A 27,916-nucleotide genomic window follows, 5' to 3' on the forward strand; every position below is an offset into this window, starting at 1 on the left:
CTCTTGATTCACAAATTGTTAGTTGATTTATTTTGTTTGGTTGGATAATGAAATACTCCATGGAACTACTGCTATTTTGACCTAATGAGTCAACATTTCCCCTTCTTAAGAGGCCTAGTTAATGCCATGAGTGAATTCATGATTAAAGCTAATGAATTCACTAATATGTGGGGGATAATTTATCAATAATTAATAGCCACAAGTTTTTCTTCATATATAACACTCTTTCTGTCCCACAAAGTTTGTCCTATTTTATTATTTTCGTCTGTTCCACAAAGTTTATCCCACATGAAATCTTACAAAAAATAGACATTAAACACAATCATCAATCTCCTCAAAGTTGGGCCTTTTTCTCACTATATCTCCATTTAATACAAAATCAAACAATTTTTTATAATTCATGTCGGGTCAAATTGGGACAAACTTTGTGGGACAAATGAAATAGCAATTAAAGAGGGAAAAAATATCATACATATATAGCAATGAGCTATACAAGTATACAAATACAATAGTTCTTCTTTGTAAAATTATAAATACTACTACAGTTTACACAATATTGCTTCTATTTTACGATTGTTCAAACTGATCTCTGTCTCTCTCTCTTACACACAATTGAATTGTTTGAATTTAATGTCACCTATGTTCACCACATACATTGTAAGAGTTACACTTTTTGTTAGCTGTCAAATTATACACATATAAGTTCAATCAAATAAGAAAATTAAAAAGTGAGAGAAAAAAAATTAGAATTCTGTTGCATGAAAATCCAAACGGTGCGCATGCATTTATTTCTCTCCAACTGTACCATTCATTTCTCCATTAATGCCACATTTTTTAAAAAAAAATTCACCAGTTGTATTTCCGTGTAACATTCGAATTAATAAAAGATGCACCATTCCTCATCTTCATTATTAATTATATGGAGCATAAGCTCACTTACCACCTTTTGATAAATGCATGCATCAATATCCCTACCTTAGTAGTTGAATCTCTCTCCCAATAAATATATATAGAGATATAAACTCAGAGAACAAGGCCAACCAGAGATAGCCACATCAAGAATTTTGTCTAGAGGTGCATTGTGCAATGTGAATTGAATTCCTTCACTTCTCAGAGGAAATTAGTGTGTGTTGTGTGTGTGTGTTTCTTTATCTATGGCTTTGGTTGGTGGTGCACTTCTTTACTTATGGATGCTGCTCACTCTCTCACAGTCTCAAGGTTTCTTTCTCTTCTGCATACTCTTCTTTCCTTTACACAAAACACACACTACCACTTCCATTGTGTGTCATTTTCTTGATTTTAAGGTGGGATCTTAGCTGTTTAGAATATTTTTGTGTGTTTTCCATCAACTAAGTTAGCTCACCATCTTCTTCTCTCTTTCACTCACAACACACTCCACAAATCTATTCAACTATGAAAGATTGAAGCTTTTTCATACCCATTAACACAAAAGTTTGTTTTTCTTCATATAAAGTAAGAAGGGAAAATGGGGAAAAAGACAAAATCAGTTGACATTTTTTCCAAAAAATAAAAAAAGATTGAAACTTTTTAGCATTTTCCAGCTCCCTTTTCCGTTGTGTGTCATTTTTTTGATTTTAAGGTGGGATCTTTGCTGGTTAGAATAGTCAATGTTTGGAATTTTTGTGTGTTTTTTCATCAACTAAATTGGCTAATCATCTTCTTCTCTCTCTCACAACACACTCCACAAATCTATTCAACTTAAAAAGATTGAAGCTTTTTATTACCCATTAACACAAAAGTTTGTTTTTCTTCATATAAAAGCAAGAAGGGAAAATGGGGAAGAAAAACAAAATCAGTTGACATTTTTTTCAAAAAATAAACAAAGATTGAAACTTTTTCCAAATCCCTTTTCCTGAAAGGTCAATGTTTGGAATTTTTACATTTAAAAAACTACATATAAAAGCAAGGCAAAATGGGGAAAAAGACAAAATCAGTTGACATTTTAAAAAAAAAATAAAACTTTTTTGCATTTTCCAACTCCCTTTTCCTGAATCAAACCCTTCCCCCAATTTTCCCCAAAATTGATTCCCAAATTCGAAATGTGCAGGTGCTGAATATGATCACCCAGGTCAATACCGGTACCCCTTCATCAAGCCGGCGAGCTCATTCTCGTCGCAGCCGTCCTCCGCGGCGGGGGCCGATCCCGCCGCGGCGTACGACTACATCGTGGTGGGCGGGGGCACGGCGGGGTGCCCCCTCGCCGCCACGCTGTCGCGGAATTACTCCGTTCTGCTGCTGGAGAGAGGGGGGACGCCGTTCGCGAATTCGAACGTGTCGTTTCTGCAGAATTTCCACATATCGCTGGCCGATACGTCGGAGAAATCGGCGTCGCAGATGTTCGTCTCCACCGATGGGGTGTTCAATGCTAGGGCTAGGGTTTTGGGCGGTGGAACTGCCATCAATGCCGGATTTTACACCCGCGCAAGCGCAAGGTACAACTCCTTTACCCCCAAAAGTCCCCTTTCCCTTTAATACTTTCTTAAATTAATTAGTTTCTCATGTGTGGGAATTTCTGGTTGGTTGATATATGATTTGGACTTAATTACTGGATTATTCGAGTTTTCTTATGTAGCAAAACGAAAATTTATTTATATAAATGAAAAAAATGTTAAATTTAGAAGCTACTACTGTGGAATATTGTGTATTTTGTGTAATGGTGTAAAATATTGTTATATGAAAATTTTCGTGTAATTGTTAAAAAACAATAGACTATTTTCGTTTTTTTTTAAATTGTAGGACAATTTGTCAAAAAATATACTTTGCCCTTAATAAATAGTATATTTTTTTATTCTTATTTGTAATATGTTGCTGATTTGACATACATGCAACTCAAATTGACTTATACTGCTAGCTGTGAAATTCACGATATGTTTTTTCTTGTGAATTTTTTTGGATGCCACATTTGAAACAATTTAATCCAAATTAGATCTAGTGGAAAAATTGATAAAATTTTAAAATTTAGGAATTGATAAAATTTGACTTAAATTTAGGATTTTTAATTTTTTATAGTTGAAGTTGAAATTGTGAGATAGAATCAAAATTTGACCAAAATTCCTAATTTTTCTAGCAGTGGGCCTATATTATTGCATGGCCCATTTGGTTATTTATGGAGTCACTTGCTCAACCTACTTAGGATCTAACATTTATTTGAATGCCTATCATTTTCTAGTCCTTTTCATGAAAACAAATCCAATATTTCAACATTGTATAGTCAAAGAATTAAGCCCTCCACATTTCCACATGGGATTGATTAGTTTTGCCGCATAAAGAATTTATGACATTGAATTCCTTTCTACACAAACTTTGATTAGAGCACTACACTTGTATTTGTGTGTGTTTTTTGTTACAACTATTTTATTTTATTGAGTTAGGTAGAGAAAAGAGTATATTTATAAGTGGGAACCACTAACGTAGGCTGATTGAATAACATTATAGCAACTAAACTAGTCACACTACTGTTTTTAGAATTTTAGTTGAGCTGAATTTGATCAATATTTCAATATTCTTGACTCATTTTTGATGGATTTCACCATTGATGTGGTGCAGTGAGATTGAGAAAGCCGGGTGGGACGCTGAGCTCGTTAACGAGTCCTACCCTTGGGTCGAGAACCAGATCGTTCATCGGCCCGATTTTGGGCCGTGGCAGCGAGCCATAAGTGACAGCCTCTTAGAAGCCGGGGTCTCGCCTTTCAATGGCTTCACCTATGATCACTTGTACGGCACCAAAGTTGGCGGCACCATCTTCGACCGGTTTGGCCGCCGCCACACGGCCGCAGAGCTTCTTGCCTCCGCCAACCCCGACAACCTTCATGTCTTGGTCCGTGCAACGGTCCAGAAGATCGAGTTTGACACAACCGGTAAGTAAATTTGACATTCTTAGATGAATTATTTGATCTTGTTGGTTTTTGTTGCATCTTGGATTTAATCTTGTTGGTTTTTGTTCTAAAATGGCAGGGAAAAGGCCTAGGGCAGTTGGAGTGATCTTCAAAGACGAGAACGGGAAGGCGCACACGGCGGTGCTGTCGAGGAGGGCGAGGAGCGAGGTCATCGTGTCTTCGGGTGCAATTGGGAGCCCACAGTTGCTGCTCCTGAGCGGAATTGGGCCGAAGGCTGATCTCGAGAAGCTCAAAATCCCAGTGGTGCTGGACAACGGGTTCGTGGGGAAGAACATATCGGACAACCCTATGAACTCGATTTTCGTACCGAGCAAGACTCCGGTGAAGCAGTCCCTCATACAAACCGTCGGGATCACCAAGGTGGGAGTCTACATTGAAGCCAGCAGCGGCTACGGACAGAGCGAAAATAGCATCCATAGTAACCATGGTCTTGCTTCTGCTGAGGTTAGTGCATTTTTTGCAATTACTTTTCCTAGTCGGGACGGAGGGAGTACTAATTTTAAGAAGACGTTAAACGACGTTGTTTTGGCTTACATTGTAAAATTACAATTTTACCCGTAGTTAAAGTAAACAAAAACTTCTTCCTCCCCTGTTCGAAACAGATAGGGCAGCTGTCGACCATCCCTCCAAAGCAACGGACGCACGCAGCGATCCACGAGTTCCGGAACCGGAAGCAAAACCTCCCAGTCGAAGCCTTCCAAGGAGGCTTCATCCTGGAGAAGGTCGCCCGGCCGCTCTCTCAAGGCGAGTTGAAGCTCTCCAACACCAACGTCGACTCCAACCCCACCGTCACCTTCAACTACTTCAGCCACCCGGCCGACCTAGCCCGGTGCGTGGCGGGCCTCCGCGTCGTGGAGAAGCTCGTGAAGTCGAAGCCCTTCGCCGACTACACGCAGCTCGAGGACCACGCGATGGAGAAGCTCATCAACATGAGCATCGAGGCCAACATCAACCTCATACCAAGGCACACCAACGACACCACATCGCTCGAGCAATTCTGCAAGGACACTGTCATCACCATCTGGCACTACCACGGTGGCTGCCACGTGGGCAAGGTGGTGGATCCTGAGTACAGGGTCCTCGGCGTTGGGAGGCTCCGGGTTGTGGATACCTCGACGTTCTTCGACTCCCCGGGGACTAATCCTCAGGCGACGGTCATGATGCTTGGCCGGTAAGATATTCACTAACGCGTTTGTGGTTTCAGTTAATTCGGTTTGGTTTCAATTCTAGAAAAAATTCGGTTTTATGGTTCGGTTCCAATTTTAGAAAAAAATCGGTTTTTCATTTCGATTCGGTTTTTTGGTCTAAACTTTGTGCGAATGCAGGTATGTTGGAGTGAAGATTTTGAGAGGGAGACTGGGAGAAGCAGCTGGAGTGTGAGGAATCATGAATTGTGCTAAGCTAAGCTAATTAATGATATCGGAAATAACTTGTAATTCTTTTAATCTTGATTGTTTTTGCTAGGGTTAATTTAAGGGGTAGGTGATGATGTGTGAAGAATGTCTATTCCCCTTTTTAATTATATAATGTAGTAATGTTTTCTTTCATTAATTCTGTATTAGATATTGTATTTGTAATGATCTGGACGAATTGATGTAATGAGTAATGACAATCTAGTTTCTATAAAATGCTCATTTCATTGATCGCGTTGCAAAAAATGAACGAATTTATGTAACGACCTTCTAGTTTTTTCGAATAAAATTACTAGATACAAAGAGAATAATTATGCTACGTATTAAACGTAAGTATCATTTATTTAATTCACATTATCATTATGTATATTTTTATATACATCTATTTTAATGTTAATATCCTACAATAATAATAATAATTATTATTATTATTATTATTATTATTATTATTATTATTATTATTATTATTATTATTATTATTATTATTATTATTATTATTATTATTATTATTATTATTATTATTATTATTATTATTATTATCATTATCATTATTATTATCATCATCATACTTAATTTCTCCCATTATTTCTCGCCGTTGTATACTTGTACGCTCAAAAACATATGATCTCATAATTCTCATTCATGTTTATATACATATGTAAATGTTTTTTCATTTATTTTAGAGCATCCGCAATGGTCGGCTAGCTACCGGCTAGCCGATTCGTCGCGCTAGCCGAACCATTGCAATCGGCGAGCGCGAAATCGGCGAGCGCATCGGCGTGGGCTGGCCGATCGCTCGTCGCTAGCCGATCCGCTGGCCGATCAGCTAGCCGCCATTGCAGAGGCCCGATCGGCTAGCGATCGGCCAGCGGTGTTTTCCGATTTTTTTTTTTTTTTTTAAATCATATATAAACGCGATTTTCGTTTCATTTTCATTTGCACCACTTGTTTTAACGAGTTTTCTCTCTCTCTAACTTTCTGTTCAAGAGCATAATCGAGCGATGGATCACGCGGGTGGTAGCGGTAGCGGTAGTGGTGGGGATCCTGAGGAGTACGAACGGAGGATGAACGAGGCTATGGAGGCCTACATGAACCGCGGGATGGAGCGTACATGCGTATGGTGGAACAGCAGGCGATACCTCGCCCTCCTCCACCAGTTGTCCACCACCGAGCAGTGATTGATCGGGATCACGTAGCTGCACATCAGCGGCTGTACGAGGACTACTTTGCAGAGTACCCGCGGTTTCCCGCCAACATATTCCGGCGGCGTTTCAGAATGCGCAGGGAGTTGTTTATGCGCATCGTTAGGGCATTGGAGCGTCAATATATGTGTTTCCGCTTCAGGCACGATGCGGCTGGCAGACCCGGCCACACCCCTATCCAAAAGTGCACAGCGGCAATCAGGCAGTTGGCCTACGGAGGCGCGGCAGACATGTGGGATGAGTACCTCCACATCGGTGAGTCGTCAGCCCTGAAATGTCTGAAGGAGTTCTGTGGGGGCGTGATCAGCATTTTCGGTGAGCAGTACCTTCGAAGCCCTACTCCCGAAGATTGTCAGAATTTGATGCAGATGCACGGGGAGAAGCATGGGTTCCCCGGGATGTTAGGCAGCATAGACTGTATGCATTGGGAGTGGAAGAACTGTCCGACTGCCTGGAAGGGGGCCTACACGACCGGCTACAAGTCAAAGAACCCCACGATAATCCTCGAGGCCGTAGCTGATTACCGGCTGTGGATCTGGCATGCGTATTTTGGGGTAGCCGGGTCGAACAACGACCTCAACGTCCTGAACTCGTCTCCCCTCTTCAACGAGAAGTGCCAGGGCGTCGGTCCAGCCGTCTCATTCGTGGCCAAAGGCAACCGGCATGATATGGGCTACTACTTGGCGGATGGGATATACCCTCGGTGGCCGGTCTTTGTGAAGACGATCCGACAAACAAGTGATGAAAAGAAGGCCTACTTTGCGCAACGACAGGAGTCGGCGCGCAAGGACGTGGAGCGCGCATTTGGTGTGCTCCAGTCTCGATGGGCGGCAATCAAGGGCCCAACGCGTTTGTGGGATGTCGGATGCGTTTCCGAGATAATGTACGCCTGCATTATCCTGCACAACATGATCGTCGAAGACGAAGGCGTACAACTGACTAGTTGGGTCAGTGACGATGAAGCCGGTCCAAGCCACGGAACGGCCACCCCTAGTGTACGACAGGGGGTACCCCTCGATGAAGCCGGCCGACTCAAGGAATTTGCCAGCATGCGCCAAGTGGATGCTCATATTCAACTCCAAAAGGATATAATTGAAGAGTTGTGGGCACGGAGGACTGCACGACGATAGTTTTTTTTCTTTATTATGCATGTACTTTTTTTTTTATCTATGTAACTTTTTAAAATGCAATTAATGAATTTTCCCGTACACGTGTCTAAATTTAATTCCGTATTTTAATCGTAATTTTAATTCCGTAAATGTAGTATATTTTGAATTGTTTTTATTGCGCTGGCCTATGGCTGGCCTAAATCTGACGTGGCAGGTGGATTTTTTAGTGTTGCTGACGTGGCAGAGGAGAGAATGGCTGGCCTATGGCTGGCCTAAGCACCATTGCGGATGCTCTTAGCATTTACATGACTTTGCATAGAGATCACATGGATTCCTAAAATCAAGTAATGAATGGAACCATGCTAGTATTTTCTACTATATATTGTTCACAAGTATCAAGAGTTTCAATTAATTAAAAATCAAGTAAAGCCTTTTGTTCCCAATACAAACATCAAGAAAATAATTATCATCACAATTATTATTAAAACTTTACAATAAACGAATACATTTAAAAAAACAAAAATCAAACAGCCTCCCAAATTTCCAATCTAAACAACAAGAAGAGCAAATAGCACTTCTAAACTCTTCTATCCAGAGATAAAATTCACATGGCCGAAATAAAAAAAAGGGCCAAGCTAAATCAAAGACTTTGATATCCAATTTTCTGCACCAAATCTAAGGTTGCAATGAATACTCATGCTCACTCATGCTGCCTCCAGAGAGTCCCCTCAGCCTCTGCCAAAACTTCCTCTTCTTCTCCACCTTCAAAGGGGCAGAGTTAAACTGCCTCCTAAACGACTCCGATTCACGGACTCTAAGCGCTGCTGACGAGCTCGACAGATCCACGCCCGACAGCGTTATCTCCGCCCCAACACTCTGCTCATCCACCTCAATGGAGAAGTCATCCCGGCTGACGCTTCTGGACGCAGGCTCTCTTGTCTCCTCGAGCTCGTTGCACACGAGCTTCAGCGCCTGGACGACCTCCCCCATGAAGGGGCGGTGGGAGACCTCGGGCTGGACGCACATTGATGCTATGGCTGCAACTTGGGCCACATTCTCCAACGGCACAGCTGATTTGAGAGTTGGATCGATGATTGTCTCGAGACCTTCCCTCGTTGCGAGGAGAGGCCGGGCCCAGGCCACTAGATTCTCCTGCCCTGGAGGCTGGGATAGGTCGACTGGCTTTCTCCCTGTGAGCAGCTCGAGGAGGACCACGCCATAGCTGTAGACGTCGCTCTTGACAAGGAGATGGCCCGTCATCGCGTATTCGGGAGCTAAGTAACTGCAGCATGGTGAGTGTAAAGTTTATCAGACAGTTCTTGAATTTGAGTGTTTTCTTGAAAGGACAATTTCTTATTGTGACATTGTTTCTCTATGTATTCTGAGTTGTTTGTGTGATTGTATATGTTGTGTGTGTGTATGTGTGCAGTGTGTGTTGTGTGTGCATTGTGTGTTATGTGTGCGCGCGCATTTTGTGTTTTAACAGTGTGCGTGTGTAGTGTGTGCATTGTGTGTTATGTGTGCGCGCGCATTTTGTGTTTTAACCGTGTGTGTAGTGTGTGCATTGTGTGTTATGTGTGCAGTATTGTGTATATGTGCAGTGTGTGCATTGTGTGTGTGCAGTGTGTGCGCGTGGTGCATGTTTCGGAGATGCCCGAATTTTAAAGGAAAACGTCTTACCCGAAAGTTCCCATGACATGAGTCGAAACGTGCTTGTGTGCTTCATCCATGGCGGCTCTAGCCAGCCCAAAATCGGAGACTTTAGGCGTGTAGTCGTGCTCAAGCAAGATGTTGCTAGACTTGAAGTCCCGGTGTATGACACGCGGGCTCGAGTCCTCGTGCAAGTAGGCCAGACCCCTGGCTGAACCGAGCGCGATTTTCATCCTTGCTGACCAATCAAGAGGAGCAATCTCCTTATCAACCCCTGCATATGTAACATTTCAGGATCCGTTCGGTACAATAGAATTGGAATTTCGTTCGAATATGAACCTAAACTGACCATGTAAATGAGACTCGACGCTGCCATTGGGGACGAGCTCGTAGACGAGGCATCTAGAGTGTTCATCAGGGCATATCCCTATCAGCTTGACAAGGTTTCTGTGGTGGAGTCTACCAAGCATCTCGACTTCCGCAAGAAACTCACGGCCGCCTTGCTGATCGTCCCTCTTGAGAACCTTCACCGCCACTTTCCTCCCATCGTCAAGAGTCCCGCCATACACGAGCCCAAACCCGCCTTCACCCACGATTCTTGAACTGTCAAAGTTATCCGTGGCCCTCTCCATATCCTCGATGCTGAACACTTTCGCGGTCCCTGTGAACACCATAAGGCTGGAGCTGAATGACACGGAGGCTGAGCTCGGTCGGCTCGTTACCTTCAGCAACCTACCACCACCTGCCAAATCCACATCCCATTACATCAATGAACTTTCAATGTATGCGAATCATTTCTTCATTATCTCAACTCTCAAGCCATACCTGATTCCTTTCCTTCCTGTGGCATTAGCCCTTGCCGAGCACTGTCGCGCCATTTCGACAAAACCAGCAGCATAAATCCCATACACACTACAAAGGCTGTGACTGATGACAGAACAATTATGATGATCATGTTTCTGCTAGACTCGTTTCTCCTCCCTCTCGGCACATCTGCTCCGAATGGCTTTACTGGGTCATTGCCACTCGTACCGCGGGGATAAGGCTGCACGTCGATTGTAGCAGAGCCAGAGGGCCATGCTGGTGGAGACGGCGGTAGGCCTGCGTATAATAACCTCACAAACATGAATAAACGGGAGAAACGATCGTATATTCGCATATAACTAAACAGTACTACAATTCATGTTTGTGTACCTGGATAGTGAACATATAGCACATCATAAACACCAAAAGTGGAAGTGTTGATGGAGAGCTCTTTGCTCCAGAACTTTTTGTAAATCGAAAAGGCTGCAGCCGATGTGAATGCCTCAGTTAGAGGTACCAAATTGATGAGCACAGTGGTTTTCTCCAGCTCTGGATCTGCTGCATCTGCTCCCACGATACGGACTTGAGTTTGATTCAACGGGACAGCCTCAGCGATTTGCTGGCCGAGCTCGGATACCATAGGGAAAAACGCATACAGAGAGATACTGAACTGTAGTTTAACTTGAATAGGCCAAACACAAGCACATGTTGTTCCAGGTGGTGTGAAGGTCAGCGGCTCAGTGCACGCGACAGACACACATCCTGCAAGATAACGCATAAATCTCGTGTTTTTTGTACGAAACTTCTCTGATTATAGAAGATTTAAGCAAGAAAAAGTGAAAAAACAGATACCTTTATTAGGAGGAGGTGGTGGGAGTCCCATACTTGGTAAAGGTGGGAGAGATTTCCTGTTGCTCGCAGAAGGGGAGCTCGTTGGAGAAACAGTAGGCGAAAGGGCCGGCCCTGGTAGACAGAGACGAAGGTTTAGTACGCGTACGAATCAAATAAACGAGAGGCATTTGGAATAGCCAGAGTCTAACCTTGGTGGGGTGCAAGAGAAATGTGGTGGGTTTTTTTCCTTAAATGGTGCTTGTGATGAGCTGAAACGGGCAACGGAGGCATGGCTGCGTTCCTAAAACGGAAGGTCTTGGGATGAGGAACTGCATTGAGAAATTTCATACTACATCTCAGTAACTAACAGCAACTCAGACGAGCAACGAGGAGAGGGGGAAGCGTTGGTTACCGTTGAGTTGAAACAGAAGCCGGCTTCTGCCTCCGTAGAGACTTAGATCAAGAGGCTCAACTTTGATGGGAAGAAGACCAAGGCCTGCTAAAAATGCATTGCGATAAGTCTTAGAAACGACGAATTCAAGACGAGAAATTTGCCATAGCTATGATCCATTCTTGCTTAATCACAAAGAGTTCAACAAATTCAAGAAAAAGGCAGATTCTTGCTGAAGTTACAAAACACATCATACTAAAACAGAGCATTTTCTATTTCCACCAAGAAGGACATGTGATCAATAAATCTCATTCACAAACTACAAAATAGAAACATGTGATCAATCAATATTAACCTTCTCTAACAAATAAATGGATCTGAATTATGGTATTGAACATAGACAACTAGAAAAAGGGAAAAAACGGTATCCATTTACCAGCAGATTCTTGAAACAAGAAAGCACAGAGAATCACAAAGCTCAACAACAGCTCCATATCTCCCAGCAGAAAAGACTTCCCAACTCAAGAATCACCAATCATTCACTTCCCATTTCAATCAAGAGCATAATATAGTTGCATTAAAGCCACAAAGGCTCAGTCCCACATATAGTACTACTCAAGTTATGAGAAGACAGTGAAGCACAAAAAAACATAGGACTGTTAGGTTTGAGGAAAAAGCCAAATTTCAGCTGGAAAAAATCATGAAGTGAAAAAAAAATATGAAGCTGTGAAAAGAAACTGATCAAGGAAAGGGGAAACAACAGTACAATCTTTCAGCAATCACTTTTGCAAAAGGGATTAAAGGCTGGTTGGTGGGGATCAAATAGAGCCTGCAGAAATCAAGAAGGATAAAAATTGATTCTTGCAACAACAAAAAATTAACATTAATGAGCTGGTTGATGTGTTGGTTGGGACTTAGAAATCTTTGAGCTGTGTGAATTAATGGTGAAAATGGCCTAAACCTCTTTGAATTTGAGACCAAAATTCAACATTCCAATAAAACCAGTTGCAGACCACTAGCATAAGTGCATCAACAGTGACTCGTTTTTTTGTCAAAGTCTAATCAATTTAATAAAACATTCTCCGTTTTTTGAGGTGGAATTCAATAAAGTAATCAAACCTAATTAGTGATTATAACTAGTTAATGGCAACGAGTTGGCAATTTCACAGACAGTTTGTGACAGAGAAATTTGATGGATTTTAACAGACATGGTTGAATTCTCAAATAACCTGTTGGCTCTTGACCACTTTCTATAGTGAAAAATGCAATCAATTTACTCATTAAGATAAACAAGAATGTTTTTTTTACTGCATTTATGCATTGTACCTTCTTTTTTCTACTGTTTAACAGTGTCCTTTTCTTCTCTTTGCCCCATTTGACATTGTAAGAATTTTAGTGCAGTAGTTTTTTTTTTTCCCTAATCATATTTATTTTAAAAGTAGCTTTAACTTAAATAAATATATAAAATTAAAGATTAATTATAAACATTGAATTAAAATAATAGAGTTGTAACTAAGTTTTTGTGTCTAAGGTGTTGGATTTGTTGCATAATAGTAATAGATTTTTTTTATCAAAAATTTGGGGTTAAGCCATAGATATATACTTTCACAAAATGAATTTCATACATATTATTTTTTTAGTTAACAATCAATACACTTTTTTTTTGCTTATTTTTGTCACTTTACTTTTTACTAAACCTTTTTTTGTTAAGTAAGAATCCAATGCTTCTTTAATGTGTTCATGAGATATTCAATTTTCCATCCTATATTTTTTTCTTAATCACGTAAACATCAAACATATAAAATAAAAAAAAATTATCCTTAATTGAGGGATTTGGCATGGAAGGACTATAACTATTCAAGTCTTCCCAATTGGTCTCAAAGAAAATAATTCAATGTTGTTGCTTTGGAATTTTGACCAAAATATAACATGTGAAAAGGGTCACACAAGCACATGTTTGTGGTATGTAAAATTATTTAAATAAATATTAGAGGATGGAGATGGAAAAAAATGTAGTCTTTTTTTTCCTTCTTCTTATTTGAAATGAAAAATGTGGGGATAAAAGATTCAATCAATGGCATTAATTTCTTGTTGGATTGTCCAATGTCCCCACATGTTAAGATTGGGTAGGTGTTGTTTAGATATATTATAAAGAATGTGGTGTTTGGAGACCATACTTTTTTTTCTAGTGTATTATCACAAAATAATGGAAGGTGGAATGGTGGATCTTAATTATGTCTCTTGACCTAAATTATTACTGCATAATATTCAATGTCCCACTCAATGTCGGTGCAATTTTTCCCCATATTTTGTAAAAGTTTTTCCTATTTGACTTATTGGAGTAAAAGTTTCCCATATTTTAAAAAAGTTTTTTCATTGATTTTTAGAGCAAAAATTTCCCAAATTAAAAAAAAAAAATCATTGATTTTTTGGAGGGAGGAGAGAGGGTCTAGATTTTTTTTTAATTATATAATAGTACTCTCTTCTGTCCCATTAATTGTCATCTTTTTGTGTGATAGTATTATTTTTTAAGCGCTTTGCGTGAGCATTAATTGGAAGGTGAATAGTGTCAAATATAATTGTCACTGTGAAAAAAGAGCAATAATTGAAATGTGAATAACGTCAAATATAATTGAGGAGAAAGTTGAAGATAGATTATATTCTATTCGATGTTGGAAGAAATTCCAACTAAACATGGACAAAATCTAATTTTGAAAATAAAATACTGTACTAAAACTTAAATATACTAGTATTAAATCTAATTTTGAGAAATATTATCACTTTAAATCATATACACTATATCCACATTATAAAAAATGATCCTCAGTTATGAGAAATATTTAATTAAAAATATCTTGTTTGGAATATACATTTTACAAGCACCAGAATATTCGCAAGTCGTTATTATTAAAGTATTAAGATAAACTACATCGTTTTTTGCCAGATTATTTAAAATACTATGAAAATATAAATTATTCATTGGCATCCAACAAACTACGCCGACATTTCATGGAAAGAAGCTAATTATTTTTGAAAAAGTAGATGTAATAAATATAGGGTCGAGACTTGATATTAAATATTAATCCTTCTGAAAAATTAGAGATTCCCCACAAACTAATTAAAAGAAAGAAGAAAATTAACAAAAGATTCCCCATCATACTAATGACATCACTCTGTTGCTCTTTCTCTTTGTCTTCTTTAAAAGTTTTATAAATCATCAACTCTCAAGCTTTAAATTGTCTTATTTTGGACATTGTTTTATTTCACTCAATCCTATCCATTTGGATCAACCTTATTTCAATATGGACTGTCACGTCAAAAAGAAGAAGCGTCAAGAAATAAGTTTATGCGAGTATAATAAGTCTTTATCATTTTATTGACGCAAATTTGTGATATTATATTTGGACAGGCGGCGCTCATTTAGGATTATGATTTAGTTTTTATTTTTGTGCACAATTATTCTTTTGTATATAGGCGGATCTAAATGCAGTGTTGGTCGGACATTTGCCCTTCCCCAAAAGTTTATATCAATGCTATTTTTTAAAAATTTAAAAATTTATTTTAAAATTTTTTTTTTAAAACCCATTCTCATTACTATTGTTTATAAATTATTTTTGACCCTCTTCGCGTCAAATTCTGTCTTTGTCACTGCTCTTGTTGCTTGTAATCGTAACTCGATTTGACGTTTTTGTGTTTGTTTCTAAGTCGAAATCGCATGGGCTCGTTGTGTATCGCATGGGCGTGAAACTATTGTAGTGCTGATGTGTAATGTTTTATAGTTTATTTTTATTTATTGTTTTTATGTTGTGTCGATTATGCTATTATTTGTGACGTCATCATATTTAGTTGGCTTTTAACATTTTCATTCATCAAAGAAATGTATATTTGTGGATATGTGTTAAACAGAGAAAAGAATAAAATATTGTACTATTAGGTAATATTATCAACCCAACTTTAGTGGCTAATATTAGTCCAATACATGCACAGTGCTTGCTATTTTCACATTTCAACTTTTTATCATGCTTTCCTACTATGCTTCCATATTTATTATTCAAATTTATCCTTAATTCTAAGCAAAAGCCACATATCTTTTTTTTTTTTTTTTGAAAGCAAAACTCAAATATCATTCATAGCTTCTTTCTTACCTTTTTACGAATATTAAGTATATTTTCTAGATGTTTTTAAATATTTATATTATATAAATTTTTATTTATATTTTATTTAGTGGGGTTTCAGCAGATTATGGAACCAATTGCACAATAAAAATATAAAATGATGGATACTATTGGGGATTAAAATTTTGGTTCTGTCGTTCTGATAGAATATGGGCTTATTTAATTTGGCCCATAAATCTAGGCCCATATATAACTCGTTGTATCTAGTGGACCAGTTGTTGAACGACAAATCATAGTTCTTATATTTTTAAGTTAGAGAAAAAATATGCTAAACTTGACATTAAATAAATGCAACTCTTGATTTTTTTTATTTAGAAGAATTTACTTTTTATTAGTATCATCAAATCTTTTTTTAACCCACTATAATTATAATTCACAAGTTTCCAATAACAATTTTTAACATAATAACAACAATAATAATTTTTATCCAAGCAATGGTAACTTTCACATTTGTTATTTTTATCCAATTTGATTAGTAACAAATATACACCCACTTTTATAAATGGATTTATGGGATTGTTCGCGGGTCGAATTCGGATACAAATTTGGCCTATTCAAAGTCGGGGCAAGTATGAGTTGAGTTTAGGTCATATATAGGCCAGCCGGCCCGACCCGCGCATAACTAAGTTATCATTGTTAGTATCTTTAATATTAGTCATTAACATAATACCAAGGGGCACTAGTTAATATACCTACATATCTAGGATAAGTAACTATACATTATTAAGAATAATCACATAATAATAGTTCGAATGAAAATGTCAACTCTTGTCACGTGTTAATATGACTACAAATCTACAATTCAAATACCATACTTATTAAGCAACATATAATTACATATTGGGACATGTATACTTTTATAAACATAACATAGTAGGAGTAGTACTTTTTTAACAAATGAAAATATAAATTAAACTACATAGGGAAAAACACCATATTTAAAACTCATAGGAGATAGGAGTATACATTAAGGTAGCGTTAATCGTGATTATGAGGGAAACATAATAAACACCATGTAAAGTTCATTATTATCCCTAGATTGTAGTAATAAAATTATAATAGTAGTAAGCTAAAAGTAAGAAATTATTAGCAAAACAACCGAAATTAATCCTATTGGTCCATTTTTTTAAAATATTCATACTCACAATAATTGATTGGAAAAATTCAAAGCAATCGAAATGTTAATTAGGTAAAGACTGGTGTAAGGTTCCTCTCCCACTAACTCTCATGTTAAATCAAACCCGAAGCCAGCTATATTAATAATATTATTAGCATTATATAATCGTAATATATCATGTCGAAATTATTGTAATTTGTTCACTTAAATAAAAAAAATAATTTTACTGATAAAGCATCATTATCCACAAATTGTCGTTATTGTATTTGCGATGAAGCATATTAAGATGTAAATCCGCAAGTTGAGAAGGAAAAACTTAGTAACACCTAATTCAGTATATCAAATTAATACTAGTAGTTTGCATTTTTTCTTTAATGGGAGTTTCTTTAAAATTTGTCTATAAATATATATTACATAGTCACTTTCGTCCTTTGTCCGCCATACATTGCTAATGACGAGAGTTGCATTAGTTTTGCGTTTCGATTTTTATGACGACTTTATTCACTGTGTCTGACTCTACGGGTTTCGTTTATTTATCAGTTATGTAAAAGTTTGTAATTCTAATTGCAAAGTTGAACTTTTAGTTCCTAATTTGTAAATCATGTTATAAACTATAAACTTGATGAAATTAAACTATTGCTATATTAATTGAGTTTGGTTTGCGAAGAATATGGAGAAGTGAGCAGGTAATAATGAAGTCTCACTCTCACACGTGGTTTAGGAAGCAAGAGTAGAAGATTCGATGCAGCCATCAATACTAATATAAAATGAATTAAAGCTGTAGTCCAATATATATAGTGGGTTAGATACAACTATCAATTTTAGGTTTCAAAATTTACTGTGTTCCACTTCTATTTATATAGAAATGCTATTTTAATTTAAAATACTCCTTCAATCCCTCAGTCAAATTTTATCACTTCTTTTTTTACAGTCATTTAAAAAAATTTATAATAAATAATTAAGATGGAGGGAGGATAAAGTAATTTGGGATATGGGGAGTATGATTTATTATAATCTTAATTTTAATAATTAACATTTTCATTAGTTAAAGTATCATCATTTTCACTAAATATGTAGAATGAGTATATTATAGCATGATTATTAATTTATTGTTACTATTATACTAAAATTTACAAAATTGAATTTGTATGACCATCATCGATGTAGATGAAATACTATATTAAAAACATTTAACAAATACTACATTACACCAACTTTGTAGGCTCCTTTGCATCAATTAATGTGATAGTCATTATAGATATTTACTCGATAAAGTATCTATGATAGCCAAAATAGAATATTCATAATTTTGTGTACAAAAACCCAAAAAATAGTAATGCTCCATAAATATTTATTTTCTAGAAATTATTGCTCTAGCCATAGATAGTATGAATATTTGTAATATGTTATTGATTCGACGAACGCACTAGATATAATTTTATAAATTAGACCCAGTAAAAAAATAGAGAAAATATTACTAATATTTAAGCGATTTTTAAAGTAACAGGACGAACCGAAATTTGACTAAAATTTACGATTTTTCAACGTTCTACAAATAATTTACAAAAAAAGAAAACTATTTTATTTAAATTAATTAAACTAATTTTCTGGCAGCCTAATTTATAAAAACATCATACCCAAATTCGCGAGTAGTGTATAATAACCTAATCTCGACATTGACCACGAACCTAATTGATGAGGCTTTAGTCAACACATTAACCCTATAAAGCAATAATAATTAAGCAATCACCTCTGTAAAAGAGCCACTAATTGTAATTACCCCAAATTAATTACGATTAGTTAATCAGTTCTTATCTCCTTCCCTCTCTCACACAGTCACGCACTAGTCAACACTGTTTCACACTCAAATCCTCCATTTATATTCTCTCCCAAATCCTTCTTCTCTCCATCTGTCTCTCTCTAGTTTATTCTCTCTCCACCTATACATACAGCTCATACATTTTAGAGAGAGAAAAAAATGAACGACAAAGTGCATCCGTCGGCGAAGCCAGCCGCCAACGGCGGAGCTCCGGCGGCGGCGAACGGCGAGGCGAATTTCCCGGCGAACAAGGCGCAGCTCTACAACACCAGCCGCCCGGCCTACCGCCCGCAGCCGCCGCCGAAGCGCGGCCGCGGCCACCGCCGCAGCTGCCTCTGCTCGTGCTGCCTCTGGTCGACGATCGCGATCCTCCTCGTCCTCCTCCTCGCCGCCATCGCCGGCGCCGCGATCTACGTCCTCTACCGCCCCCAGCGCCCCTCCTTTGCCGTCAATTCGCTCCAGCTCTCCAGATTCAACCTCACCGACAACTCAATTTCGTCCTCCTTCAACCTCTCCGTCACCGCGCGGAACCCTAACAAAAAATTGACCTTCTTCTACGACTCAATTGCCGTCAAATTCATCTCCGGAGATCTCGACATCGCCGACGGATCCTTCCCCGGCTTCACTCACGGGAGGAAAAACGTTACGACGCTCAAAAGCGTCGTCTCGAGCTCCAAAAATCAGATCGCGGAAGGCGCCGACACTACGCAGCTGAAATCGAGCTTGAAGAATAAGAGCCTGCCGCTGAAGATTCAGCTGGACACCAAAGTGAAGGTCAAAATTGGGGGAATTAAAACGAAGAATCTCAGAATTAGGGTTACCTGCGACGGAATTAAGATCTCGATCCCCAATGGCAAAACGGCGACGTCGGCGACGACTTCGCACGTCAAATGCAAGGTCGATCCAAGGATTAAGATCATCAAATGGACGGTTTGAGCAGAATTGCTGCATAAGGTGTGATTTTGTTTTTGAGGAAAAAAAAGTTTGTTTTTTTTTTCCTGTTTGATTGTTTTAATTTCTTTTTGCATTATTTTTTTGGATTTGGTATATGATTGTTGCTGTTAGGAGGTAATTAGGACTTCTCAAATTTTAATCTGTGATATATACATATTTTTTTAGTTTTTAATGTCAATTAGTTGATGATTTTTTTTAATTTGATTTTTTATTAACATAGAATATCTTTATTTTATTCTCACAAATGCAAATGGGCGATTAGATATTGAGCTTATATAGGAATGTGTGATATTAATTGCTGAATTTCTTGCTTGAAGTTGACTTAGTACAGTAAATATGAGTATACTAATCAGGGACTTGTATGTTATTAATTGCTGAATTAATTTGTGGTAAATCTTGAATATTGAAATTGACTTAATTTTTTTCACATGAGTAAATGATCGATTTCAGATTTCATATGATTTTATTTGTGTCAGAATGCCAGAAGGCCCAGTAAATGATAAATTTGTCAAAATTATAGCATGACAATTTTAAATATTAAATTAATTACACTTTGCCCAAAGTATCAAAACCAAGGAGTTATTTTATGAATCTGATTATTAATTTATTATACTATTGTGAATTTGTGATTAATATAATCATATTTTCGGAATTACTAAAAAGAAAGCAGGAAATGATTCTTCATGTCACACTTAGAATGGAAAAACATTAGTGGTTGGCTAAATGAAAATGAGCTCGAATTTGTTACATTTATCAATTTACTCTTTTTTTTTCCTTTTATATAGTAATATAAAATCTATATGTATAATTTAGCATTTTAAATTATATCTATTAGTAGTATAGTACTCCACTACTCAACAAAATGTGATGTTAATTAATAATTATGAATTCTGAAAAGTCTCCCTTCCATGAATATTAGTACTATAAAATTACTCAAGTTGGAAAAATATATGTATACATGTGTATTTAATTTTGTGGTGTTCAAAATTAATGTAAATGGTAGTTGGATTCACGACAGTCGGTGGGTGCAAGCGTCGGTGGAAATTAATTTTATTAAATTAGTAAATAATTTGTGGTTGAATGTAGGGACAACCCAATTACCCCAAAACATTTTAAAATTGTACTAGTACTATTCTTATATGTTTTGTTGACTTTGATCAAAAGAATGTGCATTCGAAATGAACAACTTGACACTTCAATTTTAATCATAAGATGGAAATTTATTGAAATAGTTACTGCTATTTTTTTTTAGTTACTACTACTAGTATAATTCAACCGGCATATGCTTTGGATATTTTACTTTTAAACTTCCTAAAATTTTTAATTATTAAAATAAGTACCACTTGGAATTGGAATCGGTAGAAAGTGAGAGAGAGTTAGGCATATGAGAATGTATGAAGTGGACATGTTAGTTAAGCATAACAAAAAGGAAGGCATGTGATAACATGCTTTAGTATTTCCATCATTACAAACATATTTTATTTTATTTTATTTTATTTATATATTTGTATTAAAAATTATCAATAGTGATTTCTCATATATGCCATACTGGTTAGAGGAAGTTGCAGATCCAAAACATCATGTTAAAGGCAAATTTATTGGGTAGACATGTAACATGAACTCATGAAGTGAACTACCACGAAAGATATATTTTTCTCACTTTAATTAGAACTAAAATTATACTCTTATAACGTAATTTATATATATATATATATATATATATATATATATATATATATATATATATATATATATATATATATATATAGGTTTGTGTTAAAATGACAACCACCCTTAAAATGACAACGTGACAACGCTTATACAGCAATATTATAAACGCTACACAGCAATATCCAACACGTTAGACAACAATCTATAGATTGCTGTCTAACGTGTTGGATATTGCTGTTCAAGAAAAATTGCTGTTTAAAGGCCAGCATATTGCTGCCCGTCTTTTTTGGTTTTTTTTTTTGCCACGTGGCAACTTATTATTCGTCCACGTGTACAAATGATTGGCTAGAAAGGTGGTATGGTGTTATTTTAAGGGGTGGTGGCACCCTAACATACCCCTATATATATATATATATATATAATCAAATTGACATCGTTTAATATATTCTTCGTAAACTAAATTTTTTACAAAGGATGCCGATTATGACATTTCCAATCGATCCTAAGTGAAAATTAGATCCTTCGGCTTTAAGGCTACTTCCCTATTCACTCTCGTCATATATTTTTAGATATTTTATGCAATTTTGTTCAGTCTGGGTCATTTTTATAAATAATTTAATTCAATTCTGTTTTAATTTAACAGAAATGATTTTTCAATTTTGAAAAAAAAAACCATGTTTGATACGATGTTTTATTTTTTTTGGGCACAGAAACGTGGCATTTGGTGTTGATGTGATACATTTTTACCCCAAATTCAGTTTTTGTCTCATACTATCAGATTTTTCATTTTTCATGCCTATATTAAATATTTTAATTTACAATCTGAGTAATAAATGATTACTCCTTTATTTGATTAAAAATCATACATTCGCAAAGTGAGAACAATATAAACCTAAATATGTACATATGTTCCAATATGAAGTATGGGTGTGTGTCTGTCTGTGAAAGAGATGGTTTGTTAGTGATAATTGCTGATAATGACGAGTGAGAGAGAGAGATTGTGAATTATTCTATGATGAATAGGATTGAAAGCAAGCTGTGACACGAATTGGACACATAAATTTCCAACTCATCTAAATCAATCATTCAAATTAGAGAGAGGAAAGCTTTAATCATGCAATTTCAAAAACCATGTTCTAGAAACACTATCTCACTATCAAAATGCATACTACTACAACTCTACAAGTTTTGATTGGTGATTAAAAATCCATCAAATCTTCATTAAATCATTAACTACTAACTAATCTAGTTGGGCATAATTCTCCAACACACACACAATCTTGATCCGAGTCTCCTTCGAACATTCTGAACTGGCCACAGCGACGTCGAGCAGAGTGGGCCCTGCCCCTTTCTGACAGCGTCGAAAGGCCCCCTTTTTTGCACACGGCCCGTTTCCAAAAGTGGGCTTGATCTAGTCACGGGGAAGCAGCACCTCCCTTCTGGACGTAACAGGAGGCAGAATTTGCATCTGAGATGGACGTCGTCTCAGCATCCATAGCCGAGACAGATTATCTTGGTAGTCTGGGACTAGACGGAGCGCTTCAGTAGGAGTTGTTCCTCTCAATCAGAAATGAAAGGAGAGGCTATCTGCGAGGTACGAGGCTGTTCAAAGAAGAAACGATTAATCGAGCTTTTTCCAACACAAAAAAATTGAATCTTTGATGCAAAGAAATCATTTAAATCAATAAAATACCTCCATAGATTTGAGCAGGAAAAAAATTGTGCTCATATCCAGAAATCTTCTATATGACCTTTGTACTTTTCAGCTTTGTTCCTCCAACATCTCGCCCAGCATCTCCACGCCTCTCTTGGACATCTCGCCGCCTTTTAACAATGCTGTGAGGAATCTCGGATACATAGCAGGATAATCCAACGGAGCAGGTACATCCTGGAGAGAAAATCGAAGTGTATCTCTCATTAATTCTAATCAATAATCATACTCGTTGAATCTCATGACATACACTTTCCAAAAATTGCATCTTTAAACTTCAGTAAGAGAGTGGGAAAGAGAAATGAACTATTACCACAGGTATACTGACCGACCTGTTGTATAAACGTGTTAGAAGCTCTTTTACGACAGACATTGTCTCTGTATAAATACACTCATATAAACATACTCCCTACCTAAGTGCTTAAACTAGGCAACAATCAGTCAATTGTGTTGCATCGTAGGCATATCTAAACAGTGGATATAAGTCATATTTCATCGAGTCCATTAAACTTTAGTCGAGATTCCACGCCCAGACAGGGACAACAAACGTGCGGGTCCAGATGCATATTCAAACAAATTCTAGAAAACAGGAAACTGGCACAGAGTAAGAGAAAATGTAAGCTAAAAAGGATAGATTTGAACCACAGTGACACCCAATCGTCAGCAAAAAAGCATGAAGATACTTAACTGAGAAATAAACTATCGAAAATTTCTCACGTTTCTGTAATATTAGCAGAAAAGAGGAACACTTCTTTTTCACAAACAAAAGAAATATAATTATAAAATCTCTATTAAGAGATGAAGTGTCGCACCATGTGCTGAAAAATGCCATGAGTTCCGATATTAGCAATTGGAGGCTCCAATGGCACCTGATCCATAGATAAAAAAGTAGAAGATTATTAAGTATTCATCACGAAAAAAGTATATAAACGGATAAGATACCAACCTTCCCCTTTTTACTAGTCATCCCACCATTGCTTGCGGGCTCCTTCCCCGAATTCGACCTCTTTGAACCTTTGCTTGTGTCGATCACTTTAGCTGTAGGCACCTGCTGCTCAGATGTGATGGTGACACTCTGCTCTGACCCTCCAACACCTAGTATGGCGAGAGGTGCAGAAACGTCTCCAGCACCTAGTATCGCGAGAGGTGCAGAAATGTTGGGTCTCAGACCACTCTGATCAGAAGGCTGATTTGCAACAGAACAGTGCTTGAGAGCTTCGTTTATGGCAGTCACAGCATTGTTATAACTCTCTTCTGACAATGAACCCTCTTCCCCCAGTATTATAGCTCGTCGACAAAGGTCATTGTAACGCCGGACCTTAGCTTGCACTTCATCCAATTTCTCACTAAGGGGAATTCTACTTGTGGCAGCATTCGTCCATCGTTGCAGAATGTACTTAAATGGTATGCTAAAGACACCGGACATTTGGAGAACCACAATACAATGCCTGCAAAGATATCCTTTAGATTGAAACGTACGACAAGAACAGTATATATCAGATTTCAATTCATTCCATTCCACCAAATAACCTAGATTATTTTCGAAGTCTTTCACTCCATATATTATCGTTGAACCACCTTCATTTTCTTTTTTCAGATGGCAAGCTGCTGCTCCTAGAACTTCCGTTTGAAATTTCCGGAATATCTCATGACTATAAACAAGCAGCATTTGTTTCTCAAATGGCGAAGGCGACTTCAGCTCTGGAGTTTCATGCCACGCATCAAAATTTGCTTTAGCCTCCTCTTCATATCTGTCTTCAAGAATCGATTCGTATTTCCCTATAAAATCTCTCAAAGAAGTTTCCCCATTTATGTACCTATCGAAGAAGGAGTTCAAGCTTTCAGACCTCGAAGCTGCTGACAACCCAGCAAAAGAAACATCCTTTGTGAACACAGGCACCCAGAGTTTCCGATCTTCATATAAGGACTGAAAAAATTCATCTTCTTGAACACTGAACCTTTCAGTCAATTTCCACCATCGTTTTTCAAAACTTTCTTCGTTCCATGATCTATATAAGCATTTATTTAGTTTCCCCATGAAAGATTCATGCCACACGTTACGGTACTCTAGCCTTCTTGGCAACCTTTCCAGAATGTTCCATAAATGGAAATAATGATGAGTTTCTGGAAAGACCAAGTGAACAGCAGCTTTGATAGACTCATTTTGGTCGGTGAGTAGAACTTTAGGGCTTCGTCCCCCCATTGCCAAACACCATGATTGCATCAACCAAATAAATGTATATACTGTCTCATCTGCTATTAACCCACAACCAAGCAACGTAGGCTGGATGTGATGGTTCACCCCGATAAAAAGAACCAAAGGAACTCTATACTTGCTTGTGAAATAGGTTATGTCAAGTGAGACCACATCACCAAAGTACACGAAATCCTCCACGCCTTTGGCGTCAACCCAAAACACATTTCTCAGCCGGTGCTCTTCGTTGAAATCCAACGCATAGAAAAATTTCGGATTCTCTTCATGCATTTGTGAAAAAAAGTCAAGTAAAAGCTGAGCACCACCTTCTTCCAAGCTCAAAAACCGCCCCCTATCATGCTGATTCCGGATCACGTTCTCCATACACGACCCCAGAAACTGATAAGCGCCGTACTGTTTCAACACGGAAGGAGGAACTTTCTTCCTCCTCATTTTAGCATCATTGCTAACAGAATCAGCAATCCTATGACTTCTAAAAAAGTGCGCTTGATCCGGTAAAAGCTCGTGATTATGTTCCTTCACGAAACTATGAATGTACCACTTCCCATTAATCCTACGCTTCACGTGCATGCTAGCTTTACACCCTATCTTAGGCGAAGGCCTCGGATTAACAGCATTATCCGACTGTTGCTTATTCCCATACCTAATGCACGAAAATTTAGCATCGATGAATTCCTTTGAAGCCCTAGACCGACGGCTGCTCAATTTAGCAGTACCAAACCCAACCGATTTCGCGTATTCTTTGTAATACGCGTATGCTTCGTCATGTGTATCGAATTCAAGATCATCCCTAGGCTCTAAGTTCGAATTCAGTAGAACATTACTGCTACTCGCCTCCATTTTCTCAATTGCAACAAAAAAGAAGCAATAATAAAAAAATTTCTACCAACGGCGGCAACAAATCTTAAGCTTCATAAAATTAACATCAAAATTTACCTACAATTACAGTTAAACAGAAACATAATCAATTAACTGAAGCAAAATTAAGACTCGTTGATTGGAAATATGCCCAAACTTAAATTTCGGAATTGGGAAAACGAATTGGTACCGTAAATTGGGAAAAGATTGTTTCCTTGCTTGCCGCAGCTGGTGGAAGATTCTTGGACGAGCAGCGAATGATTGCAAACCAATAAAGATGAAACCTTTTTGGTTACAAAGTGAATTGAAAAGGGTCAGATGATTTTCAATTTCGAAGCAATCAACTTCTCAAATTGCTTCGCCCCTTTTTATATGTTATCTGTATGTATATTGTTCAGTATTCTCATTTTGACCCCAATAATTCTTTGTTAACTCTTTTCGTGGCCAGAATTAAAACTTTATAAACCATTTTAGCCCAATATTGGATATTAATTTAACTGGAAATATTTTTCCTCTTTGTAAATTGCTATGATAAATTTTGTAGTAGTAATTTGAATCATAAGTGTGAATCAAATTTAGTGATTTTTTTGCATTTGTGTTTAGTTAGGATGGATTTGAATATTTGAATTTTTATTAAGTTTAAATAAGATATACTACACGAATATTAGTCTAACATTCACGTAGTAGTAAAAAAATCATGAAATTTTTGTCAAATTCTAGTGTATGCAGCAACTTTAAAAATGACTAAATATATCATAACTTTGACATTTTTCTCAATTGTCTCGTAGTCTATGATTTGGAGGAAACTATGTATATATGCATTTGGTAAACGAAATATATCATGTGAATAAAACATTCGGCTATTAAAATGATGATATTTAATACATTTAGTCAGGTACGTTGTCGATTTTAATATGTACGCATTACATTGATATATTTAGATGTATAGCATGATGAATTTTTTTTGTTATGGGATGATTAAGAAATATATCAAGTTATGATATAATTGATTGTTTTTAAAAAGTACTACAAGATAGACCAAAATTTGATCAAATTTTGTGGAGTAGGTTTATAGCCATTTACCCACTAAAATAATACTCCTCCGTACTCCATATGTGTCCATATTGGGCCAGAACACCAAAATGAAGAAATGGGCTTTCTTCTTTAAGAAAAAACTAAAATTAAGGAGTGGTAAAAAGGTATATATGAAAGGGGGATTGAATTCAATAATATGCATATAAATAGTATTTTGGAAAGTATATTTGTAGTTAGTTAATTTAGGGTAAATCTAGATAATTTCTAAATTAAAAAGATGTGAAGTTAAATCGACAAGGAAAGAGGGGGAGGGCGTGACAAATTCTTTACTTAACTAGGTGCGGGTACATAATTTTTATAAATATTGGAATGTTTTGAGAAAATTCATATTTTTTGCTCGTAACTCTCTTTTATATTTTACATTATTTTCGATCAGATCCTTGCACTATAACTAGGTGCTTGAGAATTCTAGAGCCTTTGATATTCTAATTTACTTTCACAAAACAGAATCGCTCATCTCCCTTTCTCCCATTAAGTATACAAACAAACCGAGATGATGAATGCGTATGATGTTGTTGTTGGGCCTAAGTCTAAAGAAGAAGAGGAGATGCAAAGGGAGTCTTGTTTCTTGACGCGCGCATACATTTACAACAAGTGGTGTGCTGTTATAATTGATAGTGGAAGTTGCGCTAACTTTGTTAGCTCTTTATTTGTACGAGATTCGGGGATAACTACTCAAAAGCACCCAAACCCTTATCTCATGGTTGGATGCTTGAAATCTTTGCGCGTAATGGTGGAAGAGCAAGTGTTGGTGCCGGTTTCAATGGAAAACTACACAGATGTAATTCTTTGTGACGTGGTCCCTATGTCTCACTGCCATGTGTTACTCGGGAGATCATGGCAGTGCGATCGGAGGACCTCTCACGACGGATATAAAAACACATACTCATTCCGATTTTGTGATAAGCTGGTGACTTTATATCCCATCTACCACGTGCAAAGCCATATAAAGAAAAAGAGGGATGCCCAAATATCAAAACAACAA

General features: G+C 37.2%; 4 protein-coding genes across 5 annotated transcripts; 2 read left to right on the forward strand and 2 right to left on the reverse strand.

Annotated features, from left to right (window-relative positions):
* Positions 1 to 973: 973 nt before the first annotated feature.
* On the forward strand, positions 974 to 5,558 carry LOC148923502 (protein HOTHEAD-like). Its single transcript, XM_089059902.1, has 6 exons — positions 974 to 1,218; positions 2,069 to 2,453; positions 3,568 to 3,878; positions 3,976 to 4,361; positions 4,520 to 5,088; positions 5,243 to 5,558. The coding sequence occupies exons 1-6, from the start codon at positions 1,155 to 1,157 to the stop codon at positions 5,295 to 5,297; spliced, it is 1,770 nt and encodes a 589-aa protein (XP_088916028.1). The 5' UTR covers positions 974 to 1,154; the 3' UTR covers positions 5,298 to 5,558.
* Positions 5,559 to 8,091: 2,533 nt separating this feature from the next.
* On the reverse strand, positions 8,092 to 12,342 carry LOC125203594 (receptor-like serine/threonine-protein kinase ALE2). Of its 2 annotated transcripts, none has more exons than XM_048101978.2 (9): positions 11,753 to 12,342; positions 11,338 to 11,421; positions 11,135 to 11,254; positions 10,947 to 11,057; positions 10,485 to 10,856; positions 10,116 to 10,391; positions 9,640 to 10,032; positions 9,321 to 9,564; positions 8,092 to 8,922 (listed from the first exon to the last, which is right to left on the reverse strand). In XM_048101978.2, the coding sequence occupies exons 1-9, from the start codon at positions 11,808 to 11,810 to the stop codon at positions 8,316 to 8,318; spliced, it is 2,265 nt and encodes a 754-aa protein (XP_047957935.2). In that variant the 5' UTR covers positions 11,811 to 12,342; the 3' UTR covers positions 8,092 to 8,315. The 2 variants fall into 2 exon arrangements, with proteins under 2 accessions (XP_047957935.2, XP_047957934.2); XM_048101977.2 differs by having other exon boundaries at positions 11,338 to 11,424.
* Positions 12,343 to 18,506: 6,164 nt separating this feature from the next.
* Positions 18,507 to 19,553, forward strand: LOC125203168 (NDR1/HIN1-like protein 13). Its single transcript, XM_048101471.2, has one exon. It carries the CDS (start codon positions 18,587 to 18,589, stop codon positions 19,361 to 19,363), a length of 777 nt encoding a protein of 258 aa, XP_047957428.1. The 5' UTR covers positions 18,507 to 18,586; the 3' UTR covers positions 19,364 to 19,553.
* A 2,631-nt stretch (positions 19,554 to 22,184) lies between these two features.
* LOC125207706 (protein FAR1-RELATED SEQUENCE 4-like) lies at positions 22,185 to 26,182 on the reverse strand. Its single transcript, XM_048107163.2, has 5 exons — positions 26,027 to 26,182; positions 23,710 to 25,914; positions 23,576 to 23,632; positions 22,746 to 22,940; positions 22,185 to 22,654 (listed from the first exon to the last, which is right to left on the reverse strand). The coding sequence occupies exons 2-4, from the start codon at positions 25,816 to 25,818 to the stop codon at positions 22,815 to 22,817; spliced, it is 2,292 nt and encodes a 763-aa protein (XP_047963120.1). The 5' UTR covers positions 25,819 to 25,914; positions 26,027 to 26,182; the 3' UTR covers positions 22,185 to 22,654; positions 22,746 to 22,814.
* Positions 26,183 to 27,916: the final 1,734 nt, after the last annotated feature.

This window comes from Salvia hispanica, chromosome 6 (genome assembly GCF_029641045.1).
Source record: "Salvia hispanica isolate PSC_SH4W2 chromosome 6, Shi_PSC_v1, whole genome shotgun sequence".
NCBI lineage: Eukaryota > Viridiplantae > Streptophyta > Magnoliopsida > Lamiales > Lamiaceae > Salvia > Salvia hispanica.

Excerpts from the sequence above, each read along its gene's own strand:
- LOC148923502 (XM_089059902.1), top strand. The coding sequence starts at position 1,155 with ATGGCTTTGGTTGGTGGTGCACTTCTTTACTTATGGATGCTGCTCACT. Across the intron at positions 1,219-2,068 it reads CACTCTCTCACAGTCTCAAG|GTGCTGAATATGATCACCCA; the intron begins GTTTCTTTCTCT and ends CGAAATGTGCAG. Across the intron at positions 5,089-5,242 it reads ACGGTCATGATGCTTGGCCG|GTATGTTGGAGTGAAGATTT; the intron begins GTAAGATATTCA and ends GTGCGAATGCAG.
- LOC125203594 (XM_048101977.2), bottom strand. The coding sequence starts at position 11,810 with ATGGAGCTGTTGTTGAGCTTTGTGATTCTCTGTGCTTTCTTGTTTCAA. Across the intron at positions 10,392-10,484 it reads GCTATATGTTCACTATCCAG|GCCTACCGCCGTCTCCACCA; the intron begins GTACACAAACAT and ends TATTATACGCAG. Across the intron at positions 9,565-9,639 it reads CGTCGAGTCTCATTTACATG|GGGTTGATAAGGAGATTGCT; the intron begins GTCAGTTTAGGT and ends TTACATATGCAG.
- LOC125203168 (XM_048101471.2), top strand. The coding sequence starts at position 18,587 with ATGAACGACAAAGTGCATCCGTCGGCGAAGCCAGCCGCCAACGGCGGA.
- LOC125207706 (XM_048107163.2), bottom strand. The coding sequence starts at position 25,818 with ATGGAGGCGAGTAGCAGTAATGTTCTACTGAATTCGAACTTAGAGCCT. Across the intron at positions 23,633-23,709 it reads TGACTAGTAAAAAGGGGAAG|GTGCCATTGGAGCCTCCAAT; the intron begins GTTGGTATCTTA and ends TCTATGGATCAG. Across the intron at positions 22,941-23,575 it reads ATGGCATTTTTCAGCACATG|GATGTACCTGCTCCGTTGGA; the intron begins GTGCGACACTTC and ends TTTTCTCTCCAG.